The sequence below is a fragment of the Acinonyx jubatus genome, chromosome B4 (genome assembly GCF_027475565.1).
Source record: "Acinonyx jubatus isolate Ajub_Pintada_27869175 chromosome B4, VMU_Ajub_asm_v1.0, whole genome shotgun sequence".
Taxonomy (NCBI): Eukaryota; Metazoa; Chordata; class Mammalia; order Carnivora; family Felidae; genus Acinonyx; species Acinonyx jubatus.
In genome coordinates, this window is record NC_069387.1 from 52,766,117 (window position 1) to 52,793,748 (window position 27,632).

Sequence of the window (27,632 nt, forward strand, 5' to 3'; positions counted from 1 at the left end):
AACCTTTTCTTTCCCCTAATATCATCATCAGTGCTTTCTTTTGAGATGTCTTTTTTTCCTGAGCAATGAACTCCAGAGGTCTGGATGAAGGGAAGGGCCAGAGGATTAATAGAAATATGAGGCAGGGAGGTAGGGAAGATGTGAACATGTAACAAGTGTACCCTATCCTGCTGTATGAAAAGAAGAAGAAAAGCCCCCTGGAAGAAGAGAAGAGTGTGAAAGGAGGGTTTGGACTTTCACTTCCACATAATGTACAGTTATTGAAGATATTTTGTTTTTGACAGGAAAGATAGGATGTAGATGGCAATACAGCTAATCACGAAATATTTAAACCTTTAGTGTTAAGAAGAAAAACATAGCATTTAGAGGTGGGAATTAAAAATTTTTTAATGTGGGGTGCCTGGGTACCTCAGTCAGTTAAGCATCCAACTCTTGATCTCCGTTCAGGTCATGATCTCATGGTCATGGGATCGAGCCCCAGGTTAGGCTTTGCAGTGATAGCACGGAGCCTGCTTGGGATCCTCCCTCTCCATCCCCTTTCTCTCTCTCTCTCTCTCTCTCTCTCTCTCTCTCTAAATAATAAATAAATAAATAAATAAACAAACAAACAAACAAACTTTAAAAATGTTTTTAATGTAGAGACAGGTTTTAGACAGGTATACAGCATAAGACCCACAATCTTTTTCTTTGCTTTAAATGAGGTCCTGCTCCCTTAAAGTCATAGATCTGTATAAACATCAGATATAGTGGACACAAAGTTTATCCTAAAAATTATAGTAGGGTGATAATAGGACTCTTGTCAAAAATGCTCCACCTACAACCCCCATTCCCACTACACTGGAGAGCTGAGATGTCCAAAAAAACTCTGCAACAGTGGAAATGTTCTATATCTATGCTGTCTAATACAGCAGCCACTAGCACATGTGACTGTTGACTTCTGTAATATAGCTAGTGTGACTGAGGACTGAATTTTTACTTTTATGTAACTTTAATTAATTTACTATTCAGTAGCCACATGTGTTGTGTAGTTACCATATGGAAAACACAGATCTAAGCTATCTTCACCTGTCTACAATATTTCCCTACCCTTGTGTGATCTTGGGATCACACAAATGTCAGGCGTAGAATTGACATTAGAATCAATTTTTTGGAAAAGGAATTCCCGTTATATTTTGGGGAGTGAAATGGAAATCTATAAAAGATAAGTGAAAAATGCGTGGTCACTTGGCTACATTTCTAGAAGAGGCAGAATTAGAAGGAACATGACTACACAATAGTCTTGTCTGTTACACAGTCTGATTCATCTACCCAAAAGGATTCATCCCAGTTCCAAATAACCTATATTTTACTTTCAAATTTTACTTAAGGGCTACTAATAAGTGTAAATAACTCCTACCTCATATGATTATTAGGAGGAAATAATCTAAAAATGCCTGCAAACCACTTAGCCCAGTGCCTGGCAGAAAGGGAGCACTCACAAGTGGTGATTGTCAGAGATAGATAACATTATCACTTTTATTAAAGTGATCAAACTCTTCAAAATATATTTCACTTGTGATGTGGGGGTAATTCTCCAGCTTTACATGATTATATCAAGACATGACTTCTATAAAAGCATTTTAAAATAGTTAGCTTTGAATGTCTAAGAATACTGCCAAAAGTATAGTTAGTTATACTACTAAATAGTTATACTACTAAAGTATATAGAGTTTTAAATTTTTATGTGACTTTGTTTCCTAAACCTGATCCCTAAAAATGGCTATTCACTAACAAACGATTGTAATGCTGTCCAAAGTTGAAGTATCATCCATATAAAAATTTAAATTTCAGATAAAACTTGGTCAGCAATAAAATTACAAGGGATTTCTGTTGAAAAATAGAAAAGTTTAAAGATTAAGGCAAGAAATGCCTTTGTTCAAAATTTTGGTTTTTTTCCCAGACAGGATAGTGAATGTTATTGGAGCATAGGAATTCAAAGTACACAGTATAAATATAAAATAAAAAGAGAAGAGAAAATAAGAAACAAGGCATCAGAAACAAGAAACAAAAGAGTCCTTTTATCAAAACCTCTGGGGGATTTATATTGCCTAAAATATTGAGGAGAAAATATTTTCCAGTCTTGCTTAGACTCCTATCAAATTAAGTCTGTTGAAAATTTCATTTTTACATCCTAATCCAATTTTAGGACAGCTTGTAGAAATGCAAAATAAGTATTTAACTTTGATACTGATCTAATTTCACTTCTCTTGTTTGCTTTCCTTTCAAGAATGTGAAATTGATGCCAGCTCTTCCATGTGGGTTTATGTTTTCCTGGGGAACCTTCTTCGTGGAATTGGGGAAACTCCTATTCAGCCTCTAGGCATTGCCTACCTTGATGATTTTGCCAGTGAAGACAATTCTGCTTTCTATATTGGTAATGCCTACCCCATTCATCTTCTTGGGAAGCAGCATATCTGGTTTTCTCAACTCTATTCCAAACTGAGTGGAATAGAGTGTGCAATAGAGTTTGATACTTCATATCCAGTTCCTATATTGAGGTTCACACATATCTGATGTCCACTCTGAGGATTTGGATGATAAAGAAACTTGCATTAGAAGGACATGTCATGTTAGGGAAAGAACATCAGATTAAAAGAAAATAACTATAAGATCAACTGCAATCATGTACGACTTTGTACAAGTATCTTCATGGACTTCATATTTCATAGGTTCTTTTTATTGGGTTAACTGTGCCACTGAAGCATTTAGGTATCATATATATATATATATATATATATATATATATATATATATATATGTGTGTGTGTGTGTGTGTGTGTGTATATCTGTATGTGTGTGTGTGTGTGTGTGTGTGTGTGTATATATATATATATGTATGTGTATGTATATATTTGTCTCCAGAGCCCTAGAAATTGCTTTCTAAGATAAAAGCCCTGATTATTTCAAGCATCTTTTTTTTCTATGAGGGATAGCCTGAAAGGAATTCTGAGTTATCAGTAGCAGGTATGAATGGATAAAGAAAAACACAGAAAGTATGAGAGCAAGGCCTGACACGAACCCATGTCTGGAACAGGCCCCATTGGATAGACCAGCAGCTAAAATCACACACACACAAAACAAAATATAGCAAAAGCAAACTCCAAGTCCAGATACATCTAAGCGGTATTGACTGAGTGCCTCTTATGTCTTAGAAACTAATTTTTTCTCTATTTCACACACCAGTCTTGGTTTTTTTTGGGTTCTGATCTTTGAGGGCCTGGCCTTCAAGGGACAGAAGGACAAGACTGAAATTCATTGGGAGGGGCTGTGGCTAGCTCCACAGTATAGTTCTTTGCTGGCTATGCACACAGAACTCCAGAGGGCTCTGATTACAGTCTGGCAGCCTGTAATTAAAAACAGGTTACCTGCTCTAATGGAAAATTCCAGCATAAATCAGAAACTAGAGTAGAAGTTGCTAGGCAATGACTCTGGAGACTAGAGGAAAGATTGCAAGCCAAGAGATGCAGGCATGTATCAAGGTGTCCCCTTCCTGCTCACTCTGTTCACCCTGTCTTCTCTTCTGAAAAGGTTCTGTAACTGCCATTTACTCCTCCTATCAATATAAATTAATCGTCAGGGATATGCATGTATCAAGCTCTGTGGTGAAATGAAAGGCATATAGTAGATACTTTGCAAGGAAGAGTTATGTTTCTGGTAACCAGAAATGATGTCATTTATACAGTCTGCTCCACTTTCCTGTTACAGCTGCCTAGGCTGGTCATGGTTGCTCCAGAGAGCACCTTCCTGCCCTCCCACGTCTAGCTCCACTTGCTGGCTGCATCCAGGGATATGCATAGTTACTACTCTCACACAGACTCTCTGAACACATGCACTTCTTCACTAAGGTGGAAGAAATCAAGTTTAATGTCAAAATGACTCTTATGCTTAGCCAGCCACAAAAAAGTTTTGAAAGACTGTCAAAATAGTATAATTCTGATTTTCTATCAGTGGGGGAAATCTAATCCTAACGAGTAAAGTTTGCTCCATTTGGGGGAAGTTAACTTCTTCAGAGTCTTGGTGTCACTTCTTTACTAAGAAGTAATTAATGCCTTCCAAGTGTTCGTTCTTCTTCCAAAGCTGAGAAGGACTTATTTCCTGATTCAATAAGGTTGAAAAAATTGACAAATTAAGCACTCTTAAGTGAAGAGTTGATGAAATATTTTTAGCTACTCACTGGATTTCACTCATATTTCTTGTTTAAAAATGTATTAATTTACAAAAGCAGAGAAATGCCCCCCCCTTTTTTTGGTGCAGGGTGTGTGCAGACGGTTGCAATTATAGGACCAATCTTTGGCTTCCTGCTAGGCTCATTATGTGCCAAACTGTATGTTGACATTGGCTTCGTAAACCTAGGTAAGGAAGTTTATTTTTGTTTATTTATTTATCTTAGTTACTGCAATTTTTTAAATGCAGATGGTGTAAAGAATATCAGAGTCCCTTTTTATAAAATGACAGGATTATAATCTTTCCTAGAATGAAAATAATCCACTGAAAATTTGTTGTTGATATAATCACCACATACATTAATAAATGAAATATGAAAAATAGGCAGTGATTAGAACCGGACGACCTATGGTTTGTTATTCAGATGTATCCTTTTTCACTTCTGGTTTGCCAGTTCAAACACATTCCAGCATAGTTAAGACTAAAAACTGTGGCTTCTCATTGGCTCTTGTTGGTTCAGGTGTATCAACATGACAGTCACATCGATTGATCATGTATTTTGTAGACTTGCCAGGAAGACCGAGAGTTGAAAGTCTTTCGGCAACCAAAATTCATTCTTTACAAATCATTTTCAGGTGGAAGCATATTAGAGTGGGACTACCTTACCCCCTGAGAGAGTAGTTATGGAGGGAATAAATGTCAGAACTCATCTTTCCATAAGTATTAATTTGTTTCTTTCCTTATGAGATGTACCTCCTAGAAATGGGCATTACTTTTCTTTATTTTTTTAAAACTTTTTTAATGTTCATTTACTTGTGAGAGAGAGATGGAGACAGAGTAAAAGTGGGGGAGGGGCAGAGAGAGAGGGAGACACAGAATCCGAAGCAGGCTCCAGGCTCTGAGTTGTCAGCACAGAGCCTGACATGGGGCTTGAACCCACGGACTGCAAGATCATGACCTGAGCCAAAGTCAGATGCTTACCTGATTGAGCCACCCAGGCACGCTTATTTTTCTTTCTTTTTAAAGAAGTTCAAGAAATCAGTTAAAACCAAGAAAATAAGTTGCATTTTTAAAAATTCTGAAATTGCTTTTTGAAATCATTGTCTGTTAAAATTAAATGCAAAACTCTTGCACTAATTTTCCTTTTTTTATCAAATAAACTTCAAGATGAATTCCCCAATTTTTATTTATTCATTCACTTACTCATTAACCTTATTAGTTTTATATCTATCTTAGGTGCTGTTCTACCACAAAATAGTGAAAAAGATAGTAGATGAATTCCTTGAGTTCGTTAAAATCCTGTCATGGAAATTGGTACAGATAAGAAAGCATAGGTGTGATGAGTGGTACAGAGGGAAATTGTTCAGGGGAAGCAATGAAGATGCAGAGAACTAGTGTGAATGTTTTACCAAGTATGGTGTAGTGTCAATTGAGCCTAGTTGTCAAAGGACATGTGTTTATTTTGTTGTTCTCATAGGGCACAGTGGAGGTAGACCAGTTATATGCTTTATGGGTTCTTTATATAGAAAAGAAAAAACACTTGATTTTGTTCATCAATACTTAGCTTCTAGTCAAATAAAAAATGGTGTCAAAAATAAAGTTTTTATAATGATTAAGATATTGACATTTTATTGACATATACAATTCTTGCTTCAGACCTTGAATAGCTCTGAAGTATTATTAACCATCATTTAGTAAATAACATTCTGAGTAGTTTAGACCAGATTTTGACCAGAAGGTGTAGGATTTAGCTCTTTTTTTTTTAAGTAAGATCTTAGACATTCAATTTGTGAACCAGGTGAAAGTGGTGCTGATGTGGGGTGGCTGGCAGATTTTGAGCCCTCAGAATTCTCCCTCACATGTTTCTTTCCTCCTGCCATGGGCCCAAGCGTTCTTATGCAGAACCTCAGGGCAGAGTAGAGACCACTCTTGCAGTATTTAGAATCTATATTTCAAATCTAAGGAACAAAAGAAGAAAAGCATCATGTCCCAGAAACACCTTGTTCCCTTCAAAAAGCAAGATGATGATAATGTTCAGACTAGAAAGTTATCCTGCATGAATTATTAGGTATTTTATGATGTGACAGAGCTAACACTAGGATTTCTTTTTTAAAGAGGCTGATTTCAACACACCAGCTTTGCTGTACATGCTATTTAGCTATCCTCTCTCTCTTTCAGATCACATAACCATTACTCCCAAGGATCCTCAGTGGGTAGGTGCCTGGTGGCTGGGTTATCTAATAGCAGGAATTGTAAGTCTTCTTGCAGCTGTGCCTTTCTGGTGTTTACCAAAGAGTCTACCTAGACCCCGAAGTAGAGAGGATTCCAATTCTTCCTCTGAGAAATCCAAGTTTATTATGGATGATCGCACAGACTACCAAACACCCCATGGAGAAAAGTCAAAAATAATGGAAATGGCAAGAGGTGAGCCAGATTCTGCTTGATTTTGAAGCCCTTTCAGTTTTCCATTGACACTCTATACGGGATCTATATATAATATCCCTCTCTCCCCATCATTTGTTCAGAAAAATTGAGAAACTGTCCAGGAAGCAGAATTGAAGATTACAAAGTCAGCTTTATTACTGGAGAGTGGATTAAAGAACATGACCCAAAGTTTTGGTAATATTCCTTGTTGACATTCCCACCCTTATACTGCTTCAGGTTAAACCTTGCAGTTGCCCCCATCTGGGTTTGCTGCTTCACATCAGTCCGGGTGGACAGAAGAGAGTGAATCTTCAGAGCTTGTGGCTTTTTAACAGATGAGATTCAGCCATTTGACAAACATGTGTCAGTGCACGTTTCCCCCCCCAGTGATCAAGGGAATGAGTGTGGTGTGGAGCAAAAGGCTAGACATGTTAGAATGAATTCCTTCCACATGGAAAAGGGTGGCTGGCCATGAGGAAGATTGGTTCTTCTCAGTTGGGCCCAGCAAGCAATATTTACATTTATGGAAAATCTTCACATTTCAAACTATGTGGCTGCATAATAGGAAGAAGGGGGAATGCCAAAGGTCATTTCTTACACTAAAGTTCATTGAATTAAGTGGAGGTAACTTGCATATTTCTTTCTCTGTGACCATGACCCAAGTTTGAAGAATAGGGACCAGAAAACTGAAGTTCTTAATGTCCTGCCAATGACTTTCAGCTCTGGAGTGAGGGAGTATTCTCGTCCCTCTTTCCTTTTACCCATATCAGTTAGAGGAATCTATTCCTATCTGACTTATATCTCTAACTGTAATCTAAACTATATGCCTGTAGAAGCGAGTGCCTATGTCTCGATGTGAACCTGACAGATCTCAGTCTTGACTTGAGCCAGTGTTTACAACCCATAGTGTGTGTGTGCCCCACACTGTACGTGTTCCTGATCGCTGTGACAGTGGGGCTCGGCCGTCTATGCCCTGCTGCCAAGGCTGTGTCTTCTGCCAGGTGTTACACTGACTTTAATTTCTCCATGTTACTTTTGTCTTACAGATTTTCTTCCATCACTAAAGAATATTTTTGGAAATCCACTGTACTTGTTATATTTGTGTGCGAGCACTGTTCAGTTCAACTCTTTGTTTGGAATGGTAACCTATAAACCCAAGTACATTGAGCAACAGTATGGGCAGTCAGCCTCCAAGGCCAACTTCGTTATTGGTATGCTCACTTGTCCTTCATGCTTGCCAGTAGGTACTGTCAGCTGCATCTTTGTTAACCGTTAGCAATTTTAGAGAACACTATTCTCATATTTAGACTGAAAGTGATTTATGGCATTTTAGATACAAAGTTAAAAAGGTGAGTGAATAAAAATTTAGCAGAATGGAAAAAGATCCAGTGGGGGAAAAATATTTAGATAGTCTGTGGTATAACCTTTTAGCAAGAATTATTCACAACTGTAGATGAGTGACCTTGAGAATATTATATAAACCAAACATGCATTTTATTAGGAGGTTGTGATACTGGATATGTGTCTTTCAAGTATAGCCAAAACTTCATAACAGTGGCCACTTTACCTGAACAGTTTCTAGGACTTTAAAAAGTGAGTATTCAGACAGTTTAAAAGGTACTCATTGCAAAACAAAGTTTGTATTTGCTCAGAGTTAAAGGACTTTTCTGAGTCCTGGCATTCAGCTTATTTAAAAGGGCCGTGTTTTTAGTACAGCAGGTCAGTCAAGAATAAGAAAGCTATTCAGGGGCAAAGAAAAGCATGAAGAAATGAATGAAGAAGAAACAGAATCTACAAATACAAGAAGGTCCTGCTCCAAGTAATTGTGGATACTTTTAAAACCTAGATTAGCTCCTTTAGCCTATGAAGATGTTACTTAATGCTACTGTTTCAAGGCATAAATATATTTTATTCCATTGGATATATTCCTTTATGGTAGGAGACTCTAAAAATTTAAAAACATTTCTTCTTCATAAATATTTCAGGAATTGTTCTATGTATCTATCTCTGAAAGAGAGCTCTGAGCTCATTTCAGAATATGTAATTGTCCTGTAACCATCCTGGATAATTTAATCCAGATGCTAATTTAATTGACTCTGTTTAGACTATTCTGTTAAATTATAAATATTAAAGCTATGCCAGTGAACTTTTGCTTTCAACATGAATTGGTTTGAATTAAGTTAATCGTATTATTTAATTGTTGATCTGAGGAAACAGTTTAGGTTTTTTTGCCCCCCTCCATGCCAATCAGTGCTTTATACTGACTTTAAAAAGAAGAGAAATGAAAGTTTAAGAGACATTCTTTTTATTTGATTTTTAAAATTTCCTTTATGTTTGTTGAGATATAACATACAAGCAACATTTAACACTGTAGCCCCTAAATGGGTAGTATATAGCTGGATAAATGTTTATATGTAAATCTATATGGTAACCATAAACTAGAACATGTAGCCCATTTCAGAACCCCAGAAGCTCCCTCAAACCTCCTTTTACTGAGTACTCTTTCCTAAAGCTTATAAGTATTCTGAACTCTGCCATCATAGATCAGTCTTACCTGTTTTTGAACTTTATTTAAATGTAATAGTATGTTACGCACTGTTTTGTATCTAGCTTATTTCGACTGAAATGAAATCTATGAGATTCATGTTGTGTATAGCTGTTTGATCTTTTTCATTGCTGTGTCATATCCTATCACATGAATATACCACAGTTTATTCATTTTATGGTTGGTGAGCATTTGGGTCTTTTTTTTTTTTTTTTTTTTTTTGCTGTTGACAATTAAAAATAACACTGCATGACTATCCTATATATATTTTGGTGGGTGTATACATATGTTTTTCTTGGTTGTATCTTGGAGCAGAATTGTTGGGTCATGTTTAGATCTAGTAAATATAACCAAAACATTTCAGTAGGGTTGTGCAGATTTATAGTCATGCTAGTAGTGTAAGAGTGTTCCAGTCACTCCACATCTGTATCACACTTAGTATTGTCAGTCTTTGTCATTGTAATCATTCTTATACAGTGTGGTGATATCTTACTGTAGTTTATTTGCATTTCACCAATAACTAACGATGTTGAGCACTTTTTCTGGAGGCTTGTTGGTCATTTCAACATTCTCTTTTGTTAATTATGTTCAAATTGTCTATTTTTCTTGAGCTGTCAGTTTTTTTCATATAGACTTAGAGGGGTGGGTACTTTTTTTCTGGTATAGGTTATGAATTGTGATACAAGCTATTGAATATATGTATTATAAATATTTTCTCACAGACTTCAGTTCTTCTTTTCACTCTCCTAATGATGAGCTTCTTACTTTTAGTTAAGTCTACTTTCCAGTCTTTTTCTTTCTCATTAGTGCTATATGTTTTCATGAAAATGCCTTGTTAATATTTCTCCTAGTAGCCTGTTTTTTTGTTTGTTTGTTTGTTTGTTTTGGTTTTTTTTGTATAATGTGAAAAAGAAGGTCAAGGTTGATATATCAAATGGAAAATCTATCTTTCCCCCATGAGTTGTAATGAAGTGACACATCTTTAAGTGTCTGTTTGTTTATTATTATTCAACATGTGCATAGCAGAGTTTGAGGGTATTTGATTTTGCTGTCAGTGGAATCATAAATACATTTTTATTTCAACTTAAAAACATTTCATAAGGGAAAATTAAGAGCATTTTTTTGAGAAATGTGTTTATAATAGAAAACAAAATTATACACAATCTACTGGGTAGGTAGTAAATACTTTTTGCTTATAAAATTATTTTTGTGAAAAACTAGCACAGATGAAAGAATTTGAAATTTTGAGAGATTCAATGGCCTGCCTAACTGCATACATACATTATGATGTAGCCAGGAATAGAATTATTTCCCCTGAGTTTCTGAGTTATATTTCCTCTCTGGACATAATTATTTTTGGAAAACTGACCAAAAAAATCTAATAATTATATTTTAAATTCTGGGTGACTTATTTCTTTTAACCATAACCCTTCTCTGTACACTCAGATGGTCTCTGAGATCCAGACTCATCATCAGAATGTTTTGATTCATCTATCAAAGTTTGCCTAAAATTCTGATTCCTCATAGTTTCTAGCACATCATGTCTTCAGCTAATTCAAGTACTTTTGTGAGAAATAAGTAATAGTGTCTAATGATTCTTTTTTTAATATATGAAATTTATTGTCAAATTGGTTTCCATACAACACCCAGTGCTCATCCCAAAAGGTGCCCTCCTCACTACCCATCACCCACCCCCCCCTCCCTCCCACCCCCCCATCAACCCTCAGTTTGTTCTCAGTTTTTAAGAGTCTCTTATGCTTTGGCTCTCTCCCACTCTAACCTCTTTTTTTTTTTTTTTTCCTTCCCCTCCCCCATGGGTTTCTGTTAAGTTTCTCAGGATCCACGTAAGAGTGAAACCATATGGTATCTGTCTTTCTCTGTATGGCTTATTTCACTTAGCATCACACTCTCCAGTTCCATCCACGTTGCTACAAAAGGCCATATTTCATTCTTTCTCATTGCCACGTAGTATTCCATTGTGTATATAAACCACAATTTCTTTATCCATTCATCAGTTGATGGACATTTAGGCTCTTTCCATAATGTGCCTATTGTTGAGAGTGCTGCTATAAACATTGGGGTACAAGTGCCCCTATGCATCAGTACTCCTGTATCCCTTGGATAAATTCCTAGCAGTGCTATTGCTGGGTCATAGGGTAGGTCTATTTTTAATTTTCTGAGGAACCTCCACACTGCTTTCCAGAGTGGCTGCACCAATTTGCATTCCCACCAACAGTGCAAGAGGGTTCCCGTTTCTCCACATCCTCTCCAGCATCTATAGTCTCCTGATTTGTTCATTTTGGCCACTCTGACTGGCGTGAGGTGATATCTGAGTGTGGTTTTGATTTGTATTTCCCTGATAAGGAGCGACGTTGAACATCTTTTCATGTGCCTGTTGGCCATCCGGATGTCTTCTTAGTGTCTAATGATTTCAATCATTGTAGCTAGGATTCTTTCCTGAGTGCATTTTGGTTTCACATTAGTTAAGGGTCAGTGTCTAAGTTAGTCGACATCCTTAACACCTACTTTGATTATCTGTAGAATGGTAAAAATAAAAGCATCATTAGTTTAAAATAGCAATGAAATAAGACATATAGAATACATTGTAAATGTACATAGCTGTCATTCAGTAAATATTGTTTTTTCACTTTCTCTTCTATCCTATTTCTCTCTCTCTTTCATTTTGTGAGGGGGTGGGGAGGCTACAAGGAATGATCCTTTGTGTGATAAAGTAAGGGAGAAGCACAAAGAAAGCACATTTCCCCTCTCCTCTCAGAGTAGGCATTTGACATGACATGGAGGAAATAATAAGCAGAAATTTTCCCATGTGTTCAAAGGCCAGTTGTTACAATGATGATTTATTTTTGCTATACATGTTTTTACATATTGGCCATATTTCTAAAATTTAGAAATAATATTTTCTCAGGTTAACTACTTTAATTTTGCAAAGAAAATCAAGGAAAAATAGGCAACAAAAATGTTTCAAATTCAGGGACTAGGAAGTATATGACAGAATAATGTTGCTTTTTCAAATGTGTAACTTTTTTTTCCCATTGCTGTCTCCACTGGAAAAAGTTTAGATAGAGTAATTTTTCTCCTTTTATTTTTTTAAGCTTCTCCTATCACTGTTGAGTTATATGAAAATGATCTTATGTTTTGTTTTCTTTCTTATTACACAGATTGCAATGAGTCCTTTTTCTTAATTTCTTAAAGTTTTTAATTAAATCAGACAGTTTCTAGTGGACGTGATGCATTGACATTGACTATCATTGATAACAGTGATTATCATTCTCAATTCTTGGAGATGTTACACAGACAAATATGAAAAAATTATGATAATTATTTGGGGAATGTTGCTTATACTAGAAAATATTAATTTATGTGGCTAATTTAGCATAGCAAATTAAATATGTGTTAAGATGTGTTCTATATGTAGGTCAAGTTATTTTAAAAATCTGTGAGATAATGGAAACTAATCTTACTTTGTGAGGAAAAAATACTTTTATTATACTCAAGAAAGATGGCTAATTTTGCTTCTTTGTCTATACTAAATTGGCTATATGTGTGTGAAAAGTCCCGTAAATTTTTCCTTGTATGTCCCCCTGTAAAATTGAAATCTTAATATTTATATCTTCTAACATTAGAGTAATATAGTGAGGTCCATTACATATTACAGAATTTTACTTCATCAGAAGAGAAGCTCGAAAACATTCCAAAGTACTATTATTGTTATAGCCCATTACTATTCATCTTAATGGCTAAGCCTATCATATATTTGTATGAGAATCAGAGTTTCCAATTTATATTGTAACTGTAGCTGACCATCTTAAAGCATTTTACACAAGTCTAATAACTCTTGTTTGGGACAGTCACAAGGAATAAGGTCTTCAACATGAATGAGTGTAGTGAAATAGCAGTAACAAATTTGCTCTTAAATTTCTCCTAGCTTTCCTGTTATTTGAGTAAATATATGAAATTCAAGTTAAATGCATAAAAAATTGAAGCAAATTGTGGATGCTAGTGTAAATTACAACTAATATTTCCACTTGGAATATTTAGATGGTAAACGTTTTAAGATCAACACATTTTATGGTGTGAATAGCGAGGAAAGTGTGTAATGAAGAAATCAGAGTGAAATTTCTACCTCATTAAATGACTTTAAAGTGCCTGAAATCAAAGTAAAGAAACTTTGGGAGGCAAGTAGCACATTTCATTTAATGTTCAGGAAATTTGTTGTACACTCAACTTGGCCCAGCATAGATAGCTTACAGATCCTACGGAATTTGAAAGGGAGAATCAAGCTGACAGTATATTTGAAATGTACTACTACTATTTAACAGAATGACGTTAAAATTCCATTATCTTAAAATAGAGTAAACCATCCAGGAGAAATGTTATACTTGAATAAACTTAACTAAAGTTTGTCATTCAGCACTTTTGTAGGAAAATTACAAGGAGCACAGTATATGATGTTGAGCACAGTTCTTGCCTTGAAGGTGAGATTGGAGGGGAAGGAGTGCAAACCAGGCAAGCTAACAGGTAATTGTCATAAGGATCAAGACTGCTGCCTATGGGACTCAGCAGAAGGGCCACAGGCAGAGGGAGGAAAGGAGATTCTGATGATCAACTTGAGTACCCTGATGCCAGATACGTCCCTGAAGGCACCATATGGCTGGCGGATGCTGTGATAAATCTCTAATGAGGAGAAGCCCAGAGTACTCTGGGAAAACAAACCTAATCTTGGAGTTAGAAAAATTTTCTCTAGCACAAGGTGCCAGTACCTAAATCAAGAGCAAAAGGATAAGGAGGTGTTAAAAGACAAAAATATGGGAACTGGGGTGGGGTTTTGAAAGAACATTGTATCAGATGAAGCAGATATCGCTTTAAGAAAGGCCTGGAGGCAAGAGAACACATAAAACTTTCTGGAAGTTTTAAGAGAACACAAGCCTCTTAAAGGAGGTCAGTCAAGAGAGGATATCCCTGATACTTAACATTCTGTACTGTGGGAACAATGCAATTAGCATAATCCCATTTTGGTTCTCAGGCTCTTCTAGGCCAGATCAGGGTGGGGAAAAGTCAGTGGAAACCAACAGAGCATGAAGCTACAAAACAAAGGGTGTCCTTTGTGCTGTGATGCCTTATGTCCCAGGTTTGATTGGTACCTTACAAAACAAATGAAATTCTAAGCACGTTCTCTGAAGGTCTCAATTTAGAGTCTATTTTTCAGATGATATTTTTTAAAAAAATGTTTATTTATTTACTTTTAGAGAGACAGAGCACATGCAAGTGGTGGGGTAGAGGCAGAGAGAGGAGAGAGAATCCCAAGTAGGCTCTGCACTGGCAGGGGAAGCCCAGCATGGGCTCAATCTCACCGTGAGATCATGACCTGAGCCAGAATCAAGTCGGATGGTTACCAGACTGAGCTACCCAGGCGTCTACAGAAGATATATTTTTTTTTATAAACTACTTTTGGAGGGATAGAATTGAAAGAGAGTGGACTCTGCCCTTTTTCTGTAAGTCTTGGATCTATGAGAGGGTGATTCAAAGTCAAGAACTATGAATATGTGTGTGTAAAAGTAGGGACTTAAATGATACACATCAAATCCATGGCAGTGCTTAGTTCTTAAGAAGGAAGATGGAATCTGGAACAGAGAAAGAATGTGTTTTATATATCTTCATATTTAAAAATCAGAAAAATTGGGAGAAAATATTAGCATTTAATTTGAGTCATGAGAACTCAAGTTTGTTATATTATCTCCCATTATCTTCTCTCTTTTTTAAAATAAATAATAATCAGGTTCCTCTTAGTTGATGTTTGGCTCTTTAGGGGCCCCATATACATTCATCTCTGCCACTTTTCATAGCCAGAAACCTCAGTTTAGTTGAGAAAGCAAAAACTATCACCTCCTCTTTTTTTTTATTTCACTAATTTTGTGATTATGCCCCCTTCGAGGTGAGTTGATTTCTAATGTGACCATATTAATGTTACCGTTCCAATTTAAAAATCCAACCAAGTCATCAAAGAGCCTCTTTCCCCACCTTTTCTAATACAGACATGTTCCAATCTACCCACCCATCCCAGTATTTTCATCTTTGTGAATCTGATAGCTTGAAATGCTAATAATAACTTAATTGAATGATATTTTTGTGCCATATATTGTGCTAGGAAGTTTCGATGTTATTCAGTCACCTCAGCACTATTATTTGCTCCATATTATAGGTAAGGAGACAGATTTATAGAAATTCAGAGTATCACCTGCAGTTGCACAACTATTAAGATGTGTGACTGAGATCCAAACCCAGCCAGTTAGGTCTCCAGAGTCCAAGCTCTCAACCACTTTGTTAGACCTCTTCCTGGTATTGTTTTAAAATTACATTTATTTGATTACTAGTGAGGCTGCACATTTGTTTATCAAGAATCCTGTCTCCCAAATGCTTAGAGACAGTATAACGTAGTGATTAAAAGCAGGGGATTTAACATTAGATTCTATCTTGTCAAATCTGGTTTTAACACTTACTAACCATGACCATAAGTAAATTGCTGTCTGAAGTGAAATTAACAATATAGCTACCTAGGGTTGTGGTAAAGGGTAAATGTGAGAGATATATCAGATGCTTACCTGAGTGACTGGTACATCATAAGCAAATAATAAATATAAAAGTAGTCTATTAATACATTGTTATTGTTGTTTTTTTGTGGTGGTTGTTAAGGATACCAGACTAAGCAGACAAGAGTGTAAATAAAAATAAATTTTGTTTGGGCCAGAAAAAAGAACGAACACTGTTTCTTTGTTCCCTAAATTCCACGTGCCTATTAGTCTTTTACACATAACCTTAAAGAACATTAACTTCACCCAGTTGCCCTTTGATTGAACATGTCAATCCTGGGATTAGACCAGAAAGACATTGACTCATTGACTAACTCATTGTTTATTGATTTTGGACTCTGTGCTAGACACTGTTTTAGGCAGACCTCTGAGACTCTGTTGGGCTATCCTTAATCTATAACCTAGACATTCATCAAAATCTCTTGATATGTCAATAGACAATAGGGAATGAATATTTCTATAACTTAAAATGACCAACTAGTCTAACAATTTGTCAGGAAGTATTATAATTTTGTATAATCCCTTAGAAAGTTTATGTCAGTGTACTCAGATTTCTTTTAGAGATTCACAAAATGACATATATATTTTTTATTCCTCAGGGCTCATCAATATACCTGCAGTGGCCCTTGGAATATTCTCTGGGGGAATAGTTATGAAAAAATTCAGAATCAGTCTGTATGGAGCTGCAAAACTCTACTTGGGATCATCTGTTCTTGGGTACCTCCTATTCCTTTCCCTGTTTGCACTGGGCTGTGAAAATTCTGATGTGGCAGGACTAACTATTTCCTACCAAGGGTATGTTCACTCATTAAGTTATCTGAGGACATTGGCTTGTTTAATCAAATTATTGATAGAATTTCAAAATAAGATAATTTGATTTTAAGCATCCTAACTATGAGAAGGAAATTATTGTTTTGTGAAATAGCTGACTGTACTTTGACATGGAAACTGTTATTGTCACCAAAATCTGTCATCTCCTTTGAATTTGGTTGTCAAAGAGAAATTATTGAAAATACTAAATCTACATCTTACTTTAGGGAAGCAACCTAATAGTGGAAAATACAGACCTTGAATTTTGCCTCTGCCCATTATTAGTGAAGTGACATTGTATAGATCATTTAATCTAATCAAGTCTCAAATTTTTAAATAAGAATTATAGCTACCTTATAAAATTTTGTAAGCCTTAAGCAAGATAATATACACGGAAGTGATTAGTACTTGCCTGGCACAAAATCAATGCGCCATTTGTAAACAATTTTTTTTTTCTTTGAACACTTGGATAACTGGAAAGGTCTCTGTGACACTTTTTGTTCTCTCTGTTATACTCAAATCATGTGAAGTTTCAGGAAAGAATGCTATTCCTCAGCCCGGTAACCCACACAACAGCTCTCTTTAGCTCTTTGCAGTTGGTCAAGGGAATATTTATTATGCTCTCAAACCTATGCCATCTTATGTAAGGTAGATGATTAATTTTCTTAGTTTCCAGGGTCTATCACTCCTAATACAAAGCTGGATCTTGAAGAAACTACTCTGTCTTTTCCTTTCAAGAGTCCTTGATATCTCTCTACCTCTGAACAAGAGTTCCCAGAGGTAGCTCTCTTCATTCTTCCACCTAATTATGCATTTTCTATTAAAAAAAAAAGTTATTAAGCCGCTACTATGTGCCAAGCCTATCACCGTGACTGCACTGCCTGACTGCCTGAAACTCTGCTGATCTAATGTTCTGTCTTCTGCTAGTTCAGGTGCCTCTTATTTACTGCTTGCTCTCCAGCTTTCTTCCTATACCTCCTTCCAAGCTCACCTATCTGTCTTGTTTCCATATTCCAGTCTCCAGCACCTTCATTAACCTGGTTTCTCCTGCTGTTAAGTGAACATCAACTACACTTTTCACCATCTAAAATGTCCAGGAAAATTAGTGACTGCCAAGTTTATATACCATTGCTCCTGGGAGTTACCGCAGTAATGTTAGACTTAACTGAGTGTAGCATTGACTTGGTAATAGTCAGCAATGTAGATTAAGGACATTAATTATCAATAGGAATTGCAAGAAGATTCTAAAGAGAGTAGAAGCTCTGTGTTATCTTTAACTGTCCCTATAATCCTAATGGTAGATGGACAGTGGTAAAGTACTTTGTATTTTGCAATTTACAAAACAGCATAACTTTCATTATTTCACTTGTATCCTCAGAGCATCTTTATGAGGTAAGTTTTGTTATCCTCGCTTAAAGGAAAATGTGTTTAGAAAGGTCAATTATCTCGTCAACATATAATATTCTGTCTACCGCATCATGCTGTCTTGAAGCCAGAAGCAAACACATAAACAGTCACTAACTTTTGAAGTTCAAATTAAAAGTATACCCACAAAATAAATGATTAAATATTTTTAAACAAAGAAAAGATAATATATTCATTGCATGAGTACTAGCCCTTGAAAGCAGTCACCTTGAAAGACAATAACTACATTGCAATAATGCTATCATTGTTAAAACATTCTAAAACTCCTCTTTTGCAATTGCTTTCCATATATTTCAGAATATTCTCAGTAATGGCAAAGATTTAACCTTACAAGTAGCTTTGCTATTGGAAGCTGCCAAAAGCAATGGCAGCATACCATGAAAAAGCTCTTCCATCCAGCATGACTATTTTGAAAGAAAAATCTCATTCTAGTATAAGCATTCTGACTTATTTGATTAAACTTATCTTAAAATTTTAAATAACAACACTGTAAGCACATCCTTTGTAAAATATGCAACTAATTTCCACTACAAGATTGTCCGAGATGATAAATGTAACTTACGTTTAGTAGATAACATGATTGGCCTTATAAGATAAAACATGCTCCCCAGGGATTATCCTCAGTTGCTTTGTTCCACAAGGCTGTTTTGATTCTGGACACTCAACAGGAACCTTGTAGACAGCTTTAGATGTGGTAATGGAAGAAACTTTTCTTCTGTAATATTGAGAGTAAGTTTGATGTTATACCAGAATTTGGAATCCAGAGGCTTGGAAGAGTTCTCATTTTGAAGTTTGTCACTAATAAACATTGTGAAATCGAGCCAATAATTTGCCCACTTTGGACCTGACTTTCCTGATCTACCAAATGAAAAGTTGACCTAGATCTCCCCCAAAACTCTTTCAGCACCAGACTTCTGAGACCTTAGTCCTACAATATCCATAGTGGCCTGATTCTAAGCTTTCAAGGCATTTATTTATACTGTTAGATACTACCAACAGTCTCAATTAATTTAACGATTAGCGCCTTATGGAAGAGAATGGTTGAAATATTCCTACAAGATTTCTCAGGAAGCCTGTTTATACCCTTTTATTCTGTCCAAAGACATCTCAGAGGCTTTCGTTTTTATGTTTGAGGTAACCACATGCATAGGAGTTCTACCAGATGGAATATTCCATCAGTTACGAAATTATAATTGCAATCATTATATGAAATACCTCTTAGAAGGAGGGGCCAAAATGACTGATTTTTCCCCTCCAAAATAGAATAGCATTTTACTTCGACTTACCAGAAATCTGGTTTCTTAACAGAATATATCCCAAATTGTTCTTAGTGCTGGAGATACAGGAATTAATAGAAACAAACAGTTCCTGCCCCCACTCAGTATACATGATAGTGTATGTGGGGTTTTTGTTGTTGTTTTTTTGGTTTTAAGTCTCTCAAATACTTCAGGGAAAAAATGAGAGGAGAATAAGCAAATAAATAGATTCAAAACAAGAGAGAAAAAGCAAAGAATGATGGAGTGCCAAGGGATGAAAAATAAGGTACAGGTAGAAGAGAAATACCATTGCATAAGTACCCCCTCAGAAGAATAAAGGAATATGAAAAGAGCAAGGAGAATAAGAGTAGAAGGGTTAGGTAATTCAGGTGAGAGGAAGAAATAGATGTGAAAGAGAAGGAATATTGGGAGAGTTAAAAGGGGAAGGTAAGACAGAATGACAGAGAGGGAGAGAAAAGAGAGAAGACAATCAAAATTATGTAAAGGGAGCGATTAAAACAAAAAGCCACCTCCTTAAGGGCATATATTCTCATTCATATTTGTAACTCTCTTCTCTCTTCCCCAAGCTAGCACTTAGAAGGCTTCCACAAAATTTTTGAACACATGAACAAATGAATGGGTAAGTCATTGAAAAAGCATGTGCAAGAGAGTTAGAAAGAATGCCTTAAGATATGGATGAGCTACGTAGTGTGGGAGATTATGAAAGAGAAAAAGAGAGAGAGAAAAGTTAGATGAACTGGCAATACATTTATTAGACAGACAAATAGGATATGTAGCTCTCCAAACCAAGGTCTGTTGAAATAATGTTGACTGCTTGATTGTTTTTTTTTTTCTTTCACCACACTATCAGCAATGTCCATTCTACTGATGCTTAGACAACAATTCTGAAGGAAATTTACACACATGCACGCATGTACATGCATACACTACTTGCAGTGCATTTCAGTAATGTCATAAATCACTCTAGAAGTTTATTTCTTTTCTGCCTTGTTAGCCATCTTCCTACATCTTTGCATAGGAATATATGAGAAGGTCCTAGACACTGTCAATTTTAGTAAAAACCATAAACCCGGAACTGGATATTATGTGAAGTTGTAAACTTCTAAAGATAACTTTCAAGAGAAAGCTGCTTAAAAGTAGATTCACATCTAATCATCAGAAGCTGGCATTTCCAATGACAGTTGTGTTTCCAAAAGGCAAACTCTGTTGGCAGTGCCATTTATATCATTCAAGAACATTGATTTTTGAAAATATTAGGGTGCTGCCTGCTTAAGAGGTAATATTTTATACTGTTACATTTCTTTTCAGAACCAAACCTGTCTCTTATCATGAACGAGCTCTCTTTTCAGATTGCAACTCAAGATGCAAATGTTCAGAGACAAAATGGGAACCTGTGTGTGGCGACAATGGAATCACATATGCATCGGCATGTCTCGCTGGCTGTCAGACCTCCACCAGGAATGGACAAACTATGGTAAGAAAGCCCTAATGTGTGTGCTTGTGATGCCTGCGACAATACATAACCACACAGCTCTGCAGGGGCTCAGGGGCAAACCCAGAAGCAGACTGCACTTATAGCAGACCTGGCTCTTACTCTACCCTTGTTCTTTTGTATGGAGACAGGAAACATCACCATTGCTAGTGGACTAGAGTTGTTGAAAGAATTAGGATAAGAATTAGAATCGTGAAACATGTTGGAAGAGCCTTGCAATGATGTACGCTAGTTCTCTCATTTTGCTTATGAGGAATCTTAGCCTCAAATGAGAAAGTCTTGGTCATCAGATCATATGATAAGGTCTGCATTGGGATCCATGTTTCCTGACCTCAAAACCAGTGGTCCTTGGAGGTTTTAGGGAGAGGACAAATAGAGGTCAGTGTTAGAAAGTCTAGTCCAAGAGGTCTAAATCCAGGGATCACAAATTGAAGAGATTGATGATTCCAAACACTCTGCCTGAGAAATCAAGCTGATGTGTGTAATAATGAAGAGAGTAGGGGGCTCGAATGAAGGGGTTCTATAAGACGGATGAGGGAGTTGAGGTTGGAAATAAATATAAGAAATCAGTTGTGAAGGATATTAAGTACTTAAAGCATTAAGACTGTTTCTCCAATCACACCTTTATGTTTCTGCCCCAAACATAGACTCTTCCTTAGTACAAACATGTACTCTCTGTATATATGGCTAGGGGTCAGACTGCTGTCTACTTGTGCTGATGAAATCTGCCTGTATTTGACAGTCCTGGAGGGCTGAAAATTAACCCACATGTCTATTTGCATATGCTTATCAACTAGATAAGAATGCTTAGGCAAAGACATCTGTAGACACAGAGTAACATGTTGATTTTCTCTGATTATTGTTATTTTGACATTTTATTCAGAACATGAAGGATTGGCCTCTAGCAATAGTAAATAGGACTACTTATCCATCTGAAATCTGAGTGTTTTTTTACTTCCTCTTCCCTTCCCTCTCTCCTTTCTCCCTCCTTCCCTTCCTCTCTCTCTCTCTCTCTCTTTCTCTCTCTCTCCCTCCCCCTTTCTCCCTTTTCTTCCTTTCTTTCATTCTTTCTTTCTTCTCTTTCTCTCTTTCCCATCCTCCTCCTCCTTCTTGTCTTTCAGCTACTACTTTTTTGTCCAAACTGCTTGGAAGTTTTCCTTGACTAGAACTTCCACTTATTGAAGGCATTCATGCCAGAAACTAAGAAAGGTGCTTAAAAAAATGGATTTAAATATCATGGTCTTCAAGTAATTGGGTATTACTTTATTTTTTTTTTCCATATGTGAGAACTGAGGCACTGAGATGCCTAAACTCGCATATCTTGTATGAAGCAGAGTCAAAGTTCAGAAGCCTTTTACCTGGCATTAAAAAAAAAAAAAAATTCAATGTTGCTACTCTTCCTTGAAAAGGAAAAGCCAACTTTATTTCATTGTTTATCTAAAAATTCACAAACTCTTTTGTTTTTTGTTTTTTAATTTTTAATGTTTATTTATTTTTTGAGAGAGAGAGAGGGAGAGAGAGAGAGAGAATGATCAGGGGAGGGGCAGAGAGGGAGGGAGACACAGAATCCGAAGCAGGCTCCAGGCTCTGAGCTGTCAGCACAGAGCCCATCATGGGGCTCGAACCCACGGACTATGAGATCATGACCTGAGCTGAAGTCGGACCCTCAACCGACTGAGCCACCCAGGCGCCCCATCACAAACTCTTTTGTGATAAAAGTGACAACTCATAATATATATACATTTATACATGAAATTTACAAAAATAAACTAATAGGGATTATAAAAGTTGCCTTTATGTCCAAGATTTAGTTGAGGTTTATTTTTTCAGGTTTTTCCCCCCTGGTAACCATTATAAAGTCCTGTCTTCAAATTGTGCCCATTTATTTAACAAAGTTTTATTGAGTGCCTGAGGACCCGTTTTAGGTCCTCACGTACAGTGTACATGTACCATGATGAGAAAGCAGACAGTTTCTGCCAGAGGTTTCATTCTAGTGGGGGTATATGATTTAAAAATAAATGATTATATAATATTCTAATGGGTAGTGATAAGCACTGTAAAGAAAAGATAGAATAAAGGATGGAGAGATGGGGATAGTCTTTTGAATGGGTAGTCATGGAAGCCCTCTCTAATGAGCAGAGACCTGAGGTATGTGTGCCAACCTTATAGCTATCTGGCAGAGCTTCCCAGCAGAGAAAACAGCAAGGCTATGAGACGTGGGTAAACTTGCCATGGTTGAGGGTTTGCAAGGACACAGTGGAAGCCCATTTGTGTGGCTGAAACAGAGGAAGAGGGGGAAGATCATTGAAGAGTGAGGTTAGAGCAGAATCCATGATAGTGTGTAAGCCACTATGATTTTGGATTTTATACAACAAGTGTGATAAGAAGCTATTGGAAAGCTGAGAATAGTGACTGCCATTTTTAAAGGCTCACTTTGGTTACTATGTGGGTAACAGATGATAGCTGGATAAGAGTGGATGTAAGTTGAGTGTAAAGAGATCATTGCAATAACCAAGACAGGAAATAATGGTGGCCTAGACTTGGAAGTGGCAGAGAAAGAGATAAGGTATGATTGGATTTACTAGGACTTACTGAGAGATTGTTCTGTGATGTCACTAGTTTGAAGACCAAGCACCTTCTGTTTGGATTAAAAAAAAAAAAAAGTTATCTATATAGATTTTACTTTGCTTGATATACCCTAACACCAAGAAGTAAAAGAATATTTACCTTATTGTTTATATAATACATATATATTATACTGTGAGGTCTTTTAAAATGAATACTTATCTTCAACTTTATTCAAATGTTAACTCAATAATTGGGACTCTTTTCTGTTGTGTTACAGATGTTTTATAACTGCACCTGTGTGGGAATTGCAGCTTCAAAGTCAGGAAATTCCTCAGGCGTGATGGGCAGGTGTCAAAAAGATAATGGATGTCCCAAAATGTTTCTGTATTTCCTAGTAATTTCAGTCATCACATCCTATACTTTATCCCTAGGTGGCATACCTGGATACATATTGCTTCTAAGGTGAACACTAATTTCCCTGCCCCAATTTTAATATAATACTATAATCATCTAGAGGATTGATTTCAAATTCTGATCTATGGAATTATGATTCCTTATAGCTCTTTTAGGGAACTTGTCCCACATCCTTGTTCTAGTTTTATCCTTTTCCCACTTTGGGCTTTTATGTAAATATATGGTTGAAGTTTTTCTAGTTAAAATTTTTCAGATCAATTTTTCAGATCAGAGTGATGTCAGTGCCTACATCACTGTAGCTACTTAAAAACAGTATGCTATTTCTAATGGTGGCAGTAATATTAACCAGTGTAGACCAAGTGTGTGTGTGTGTCTGTGTGTGTGTGTGTTTAAGATTTTATTTTTAAGTAATCTCTTTACCCAATTGTGGGGCTCGAACTTACAACCCCGAGATCAAGAGTTGCATGCTTTACCAACGAAGCCAACCAGGTGCCCCTAAACTAAACCTGTTTTAGATTAAACATGGTTTCACTGAATTATTGGTGATAAAATTTTAAAATACTTTAAAGATTCATTTAATACCACAGTGTTTCACATTTATTATTTTAATCTGTAAGGTTATTTTTCTTGTTCTGACTGGAATTATCTGTGTGTGGGGGGGAGGAGGTGTTCATGATTTTTTAATCAATTTTCTCTAATTCATGAATATATGTTAATGACCCCAAGGGTTTTTGCTTATAAAACACTAAAATAATTTTTTTTAATTTTTTTTTAACGTTTATTTATTTTTGAGACAGAGAGAGACAGAGCATGAACGGGGGAGGGTCAGAGAGAGGGAGACACAGAATCCGAAACAGGCTCCAGGCTCTGAGCTGTCAGCACAGAGCCCGACGTGGGGCTCAAACTCACGGACCGCGAGATCATGACCTGAGCCAAAGTCGGCCGCTTAACCGACTGAGCCACCCAGGCGCCCCACTAAAATAATTTTTAAAACTGTGCACCACTTTTGCACATTAAGTGGACATCTAAAAATTTATCATAAGTTTAATAGTAATTAAGCATTGATTTCTAGTATATTATAAATATTTACATTTACAAATATAATGATTTTATTTTATTTATTTTATCTTAAAGTATACTTATTTTGAGAGAGAACACTAGTGAGGGAGGGTCAGAGAGAGACGGAGAGAACCCAAGCAGGCTTCACGCTGTCAGCACAGAGCCCAGTAAGGGTCTCCATCTCATGAACGATGAGATCATGACCTCTGCCCAAATCAGAAGTTAGACACTTAACCAACTGAGTCACCCATGCACTCCCAAAAATATGATGATTTCAATGTAGATCACTCTTTTAAATGTAATTAGTGAGAATCTAGAAAAAAGATTAGATAACTAATATCATCTAACTTTAAATTATACAAAAAATCTTTTACAGTAAATATCTTACATATTTCTTCACCTTGTGCTTATATCTTCATTCAACTTCCCTACAGGCTTCTCATCTGTTGTAATATAATTTATTTTTGAATATTTTTTATTGATTCTCCTATCATAGAGCTCTGTTAAAAAAGTGTATAAATTCAAACTTTAAAATACTAGTTTCATAACTAGTATGGTCATTGATAAATTTTTTATTATGAAATTAGCCTTGCAAATATTACTATTATACAATTAATCAAAATAACCTAAAAATATTACAAATATTGATAAAATTATTAAACATAAAACATCAAATTTATTGGAAACCAATCTTATGAGATGGATTAGGTGATTTTTAAACTAAGTCATAATATTAAAGGATGAATATTATATTATTCTAAAATTAACTTAATCAAAAGTATTATATACATCTTTAATTTCCCACAGTATATTATGGAAATTGATTAGGAAAGATAAAAAATAGAACCTGACATCCAGAAATATGTTCTTCACAAAAGGGCTTAAGGAGAACCTGAATAATTGTGTTTTCAAATGGGAGCATGATTTAGAAAGCATTGCCCCAGAATTCTGAGACCAGAATTGTTCTTCACTATATTTTTTTTATAGTGCTTTTGTTGTTTTTAGGTGCATTAAGCCACAACTTAAGTCTTTTGCCCTGGGAATCTACACCTTGGCAATAAGAGTTCTTGGTAAGTATAATTTATGTTTTAATTATGATAGCCATGATAAATGTATTTTGAATACCTTTCTATGTATTTTTATAGAATTATCATGCATAACTACATAATATAGGTGGTTAGATGCATATCGTTTTTCCTTCCTTCCTTCCTTCCTTCCTTCCTTCCTTCCTTCCTTCCTTCCTTCCTTCCTTTATTCTCTCCCATCCTTTGTTCTGTAAATATTTCTTGAGAGCCAATGCTCTGCCCATGGTATAATAAAGGGATTTGGTGAAATTAGTGACATTTTTCATTTAATAATCTTGTCTCTTCCAGCATTGGTCTATTGTCAGAAAGTTTATTCTTATTATAAAAAAGCCCTCTGAGAATAAAGGAAGATATGAATCAGTAAGAAAGGCTGAAGCTTTAATATATTTTTTTTCAGTTATTAAAATTGAAGGAATTCTTTTGAGCTACTCTCAATGCTAGGATGTATCATTTGTTAGAAATATCAGTTCATTCATGCAATCAAAACAGTATGGCTTTGAGTTGACAATTTTCTAAATGTAATTGGAATGTTTTTTTACTAGCTAGAAGATTTTTCAATATGCATTTAAGTCCATAGAAAATAGAGTTAATGAGTCAGATAAATTTTCTATCTGTACAAAGTTTATATTCTAAAGAAGAAAGTGAAACAATCATAAATATTCCTCTGTAATTTAACAGAAAAGAAATACTAGAGAGAAAAATAAACTCAGATCTTTAAAAAATCTGAAAATAAATAGATCTTGATATGAAATGGGTATATATGAAGATGCAGTATGGCTGCAATATGAAGATGCCATCATGGCTGGCTTTAATTCTATGACCTAAAAACAAAGATTATCTTGAAAAATGTCAGATTATTGAGCCTGAAGTATGTCCCTAGCTGGAATTGGTTTCTATATCTACCTCCCTTTGGAAATGTAATGTAACCTACACTGTGCAAAAGATTTCTACTGGCTGGCTAAGTAGAGCATGTGGCTCTTGATCTCAGGGTCATGAGTTCAAACGCCATGTTGGGCATGGAGTCTACTTAAAAAATAAATAAATAAAAATAAAGTATAAAAAAAGAAATGATTCATAAAATTGATTTCATAAAAATATATCCAGTAAAACCTTGGTTTGAGAGCATAATTCGTTCCAGAAACATGCTTGTAATCCAAAGCATTTGTATATCAAAGCGAATTTCAAGAACCATTGGCTCAGTTGTGATCATGTGATGTTTGGCATCACATACTACTCAGATTGCAAGACATTGCTCATTTATCAAGTTAAAATTTATTACAAATGTTTGTTCATCTTGCAGAACACTCGCAGGACAAGTTGCTCTCAATCCAAGTTTTTACTGTACTTGAAAATGACAAAAATATCATAAGCAAAGTCAAAAGGCAAATGATAAACTGGGAACAATTTTTTTTGTAATTTATGTAACAAAAAATTTATAAAATCTCTGTGATGAAGAGAGCCTCTAGGTGTTAAGAACAAAAGGACCAACACGCAAGTTGAAAAATGGGTAGAAGATATGAATAGCCATTTCATAGAAAAAAATGTAAATGCCTCATATATAAAAAAATGTCAAACTCTCCCATAATAAGGAGAGCACAAATTGAAATTGCACTGATATAATATTTTTTGCTTATCAGATTTGCAAATTACCAAATGTTGTTTGCAATGTATGGGAAAATAGGTACACTTAAACATTACTTTTGAGCACATGGTACCATTTCT

The 27,632-nt window shown here is 35.8% G+C and overlaps 1 protein-coding gene across 12 annotated transcripts in view; it reads left to right on the plus strand.

The window, feature by feature from the left end:
* Positions 1 to 27,632, plus strand: part of SLCO1C1 (solute carrier organic anion transporter family member 1C1) — an 84,497-nt gene that overhangs the window by 32,671 nt on the left and 24,194 nt on the right. For 10 of the 12 annotated variants that reach the window (XR_008300156.1, XM_053225919.1, XM_053225925.1 and 7 more), the window contains 8 exons: positions 2,267 to 2,413; positions 4,294 to 4,392; positions 6,382 to 6,627; positions 7,674 to 7,838; positions 16,380 to 16,575; positions 20,601 to 20,766; positions 23,630 to 23,814; positions 25,831 to 25,895. Coding sequence is in view for 11 of the 12 variants with exons in the window: in XM_053225919.1 (XP_053081894.1) it covers positions 2,267 to 2,413; positions 4,294 to 4,392; positions 6,382 to 6,627; positions 7,674 to 7,838; positions 16,380 to 16,575; positions 20,601 to 20,766; positions 23,630 to 23,814; positions 25,831 to 25,895 (1,269 nt within the window). In the remaining variant the exon portion in view is untranslated. The remainder of the gene's footprint in view (positions 1 to 2,266; positions 2,414 to 4,293; positions 4,393 to 6,381; positions 6,628 to 7,673; positions 7,839 to 16,379; positions 16,576 to 20,600; positions 20,767 to 23,629; positions 23,815 to 25,830; positions 25,896 to 27,632) is intronic. The other 2 variants (XM_053225926.1, XM_053225929.1) reach the window with 2 other exon arrangements.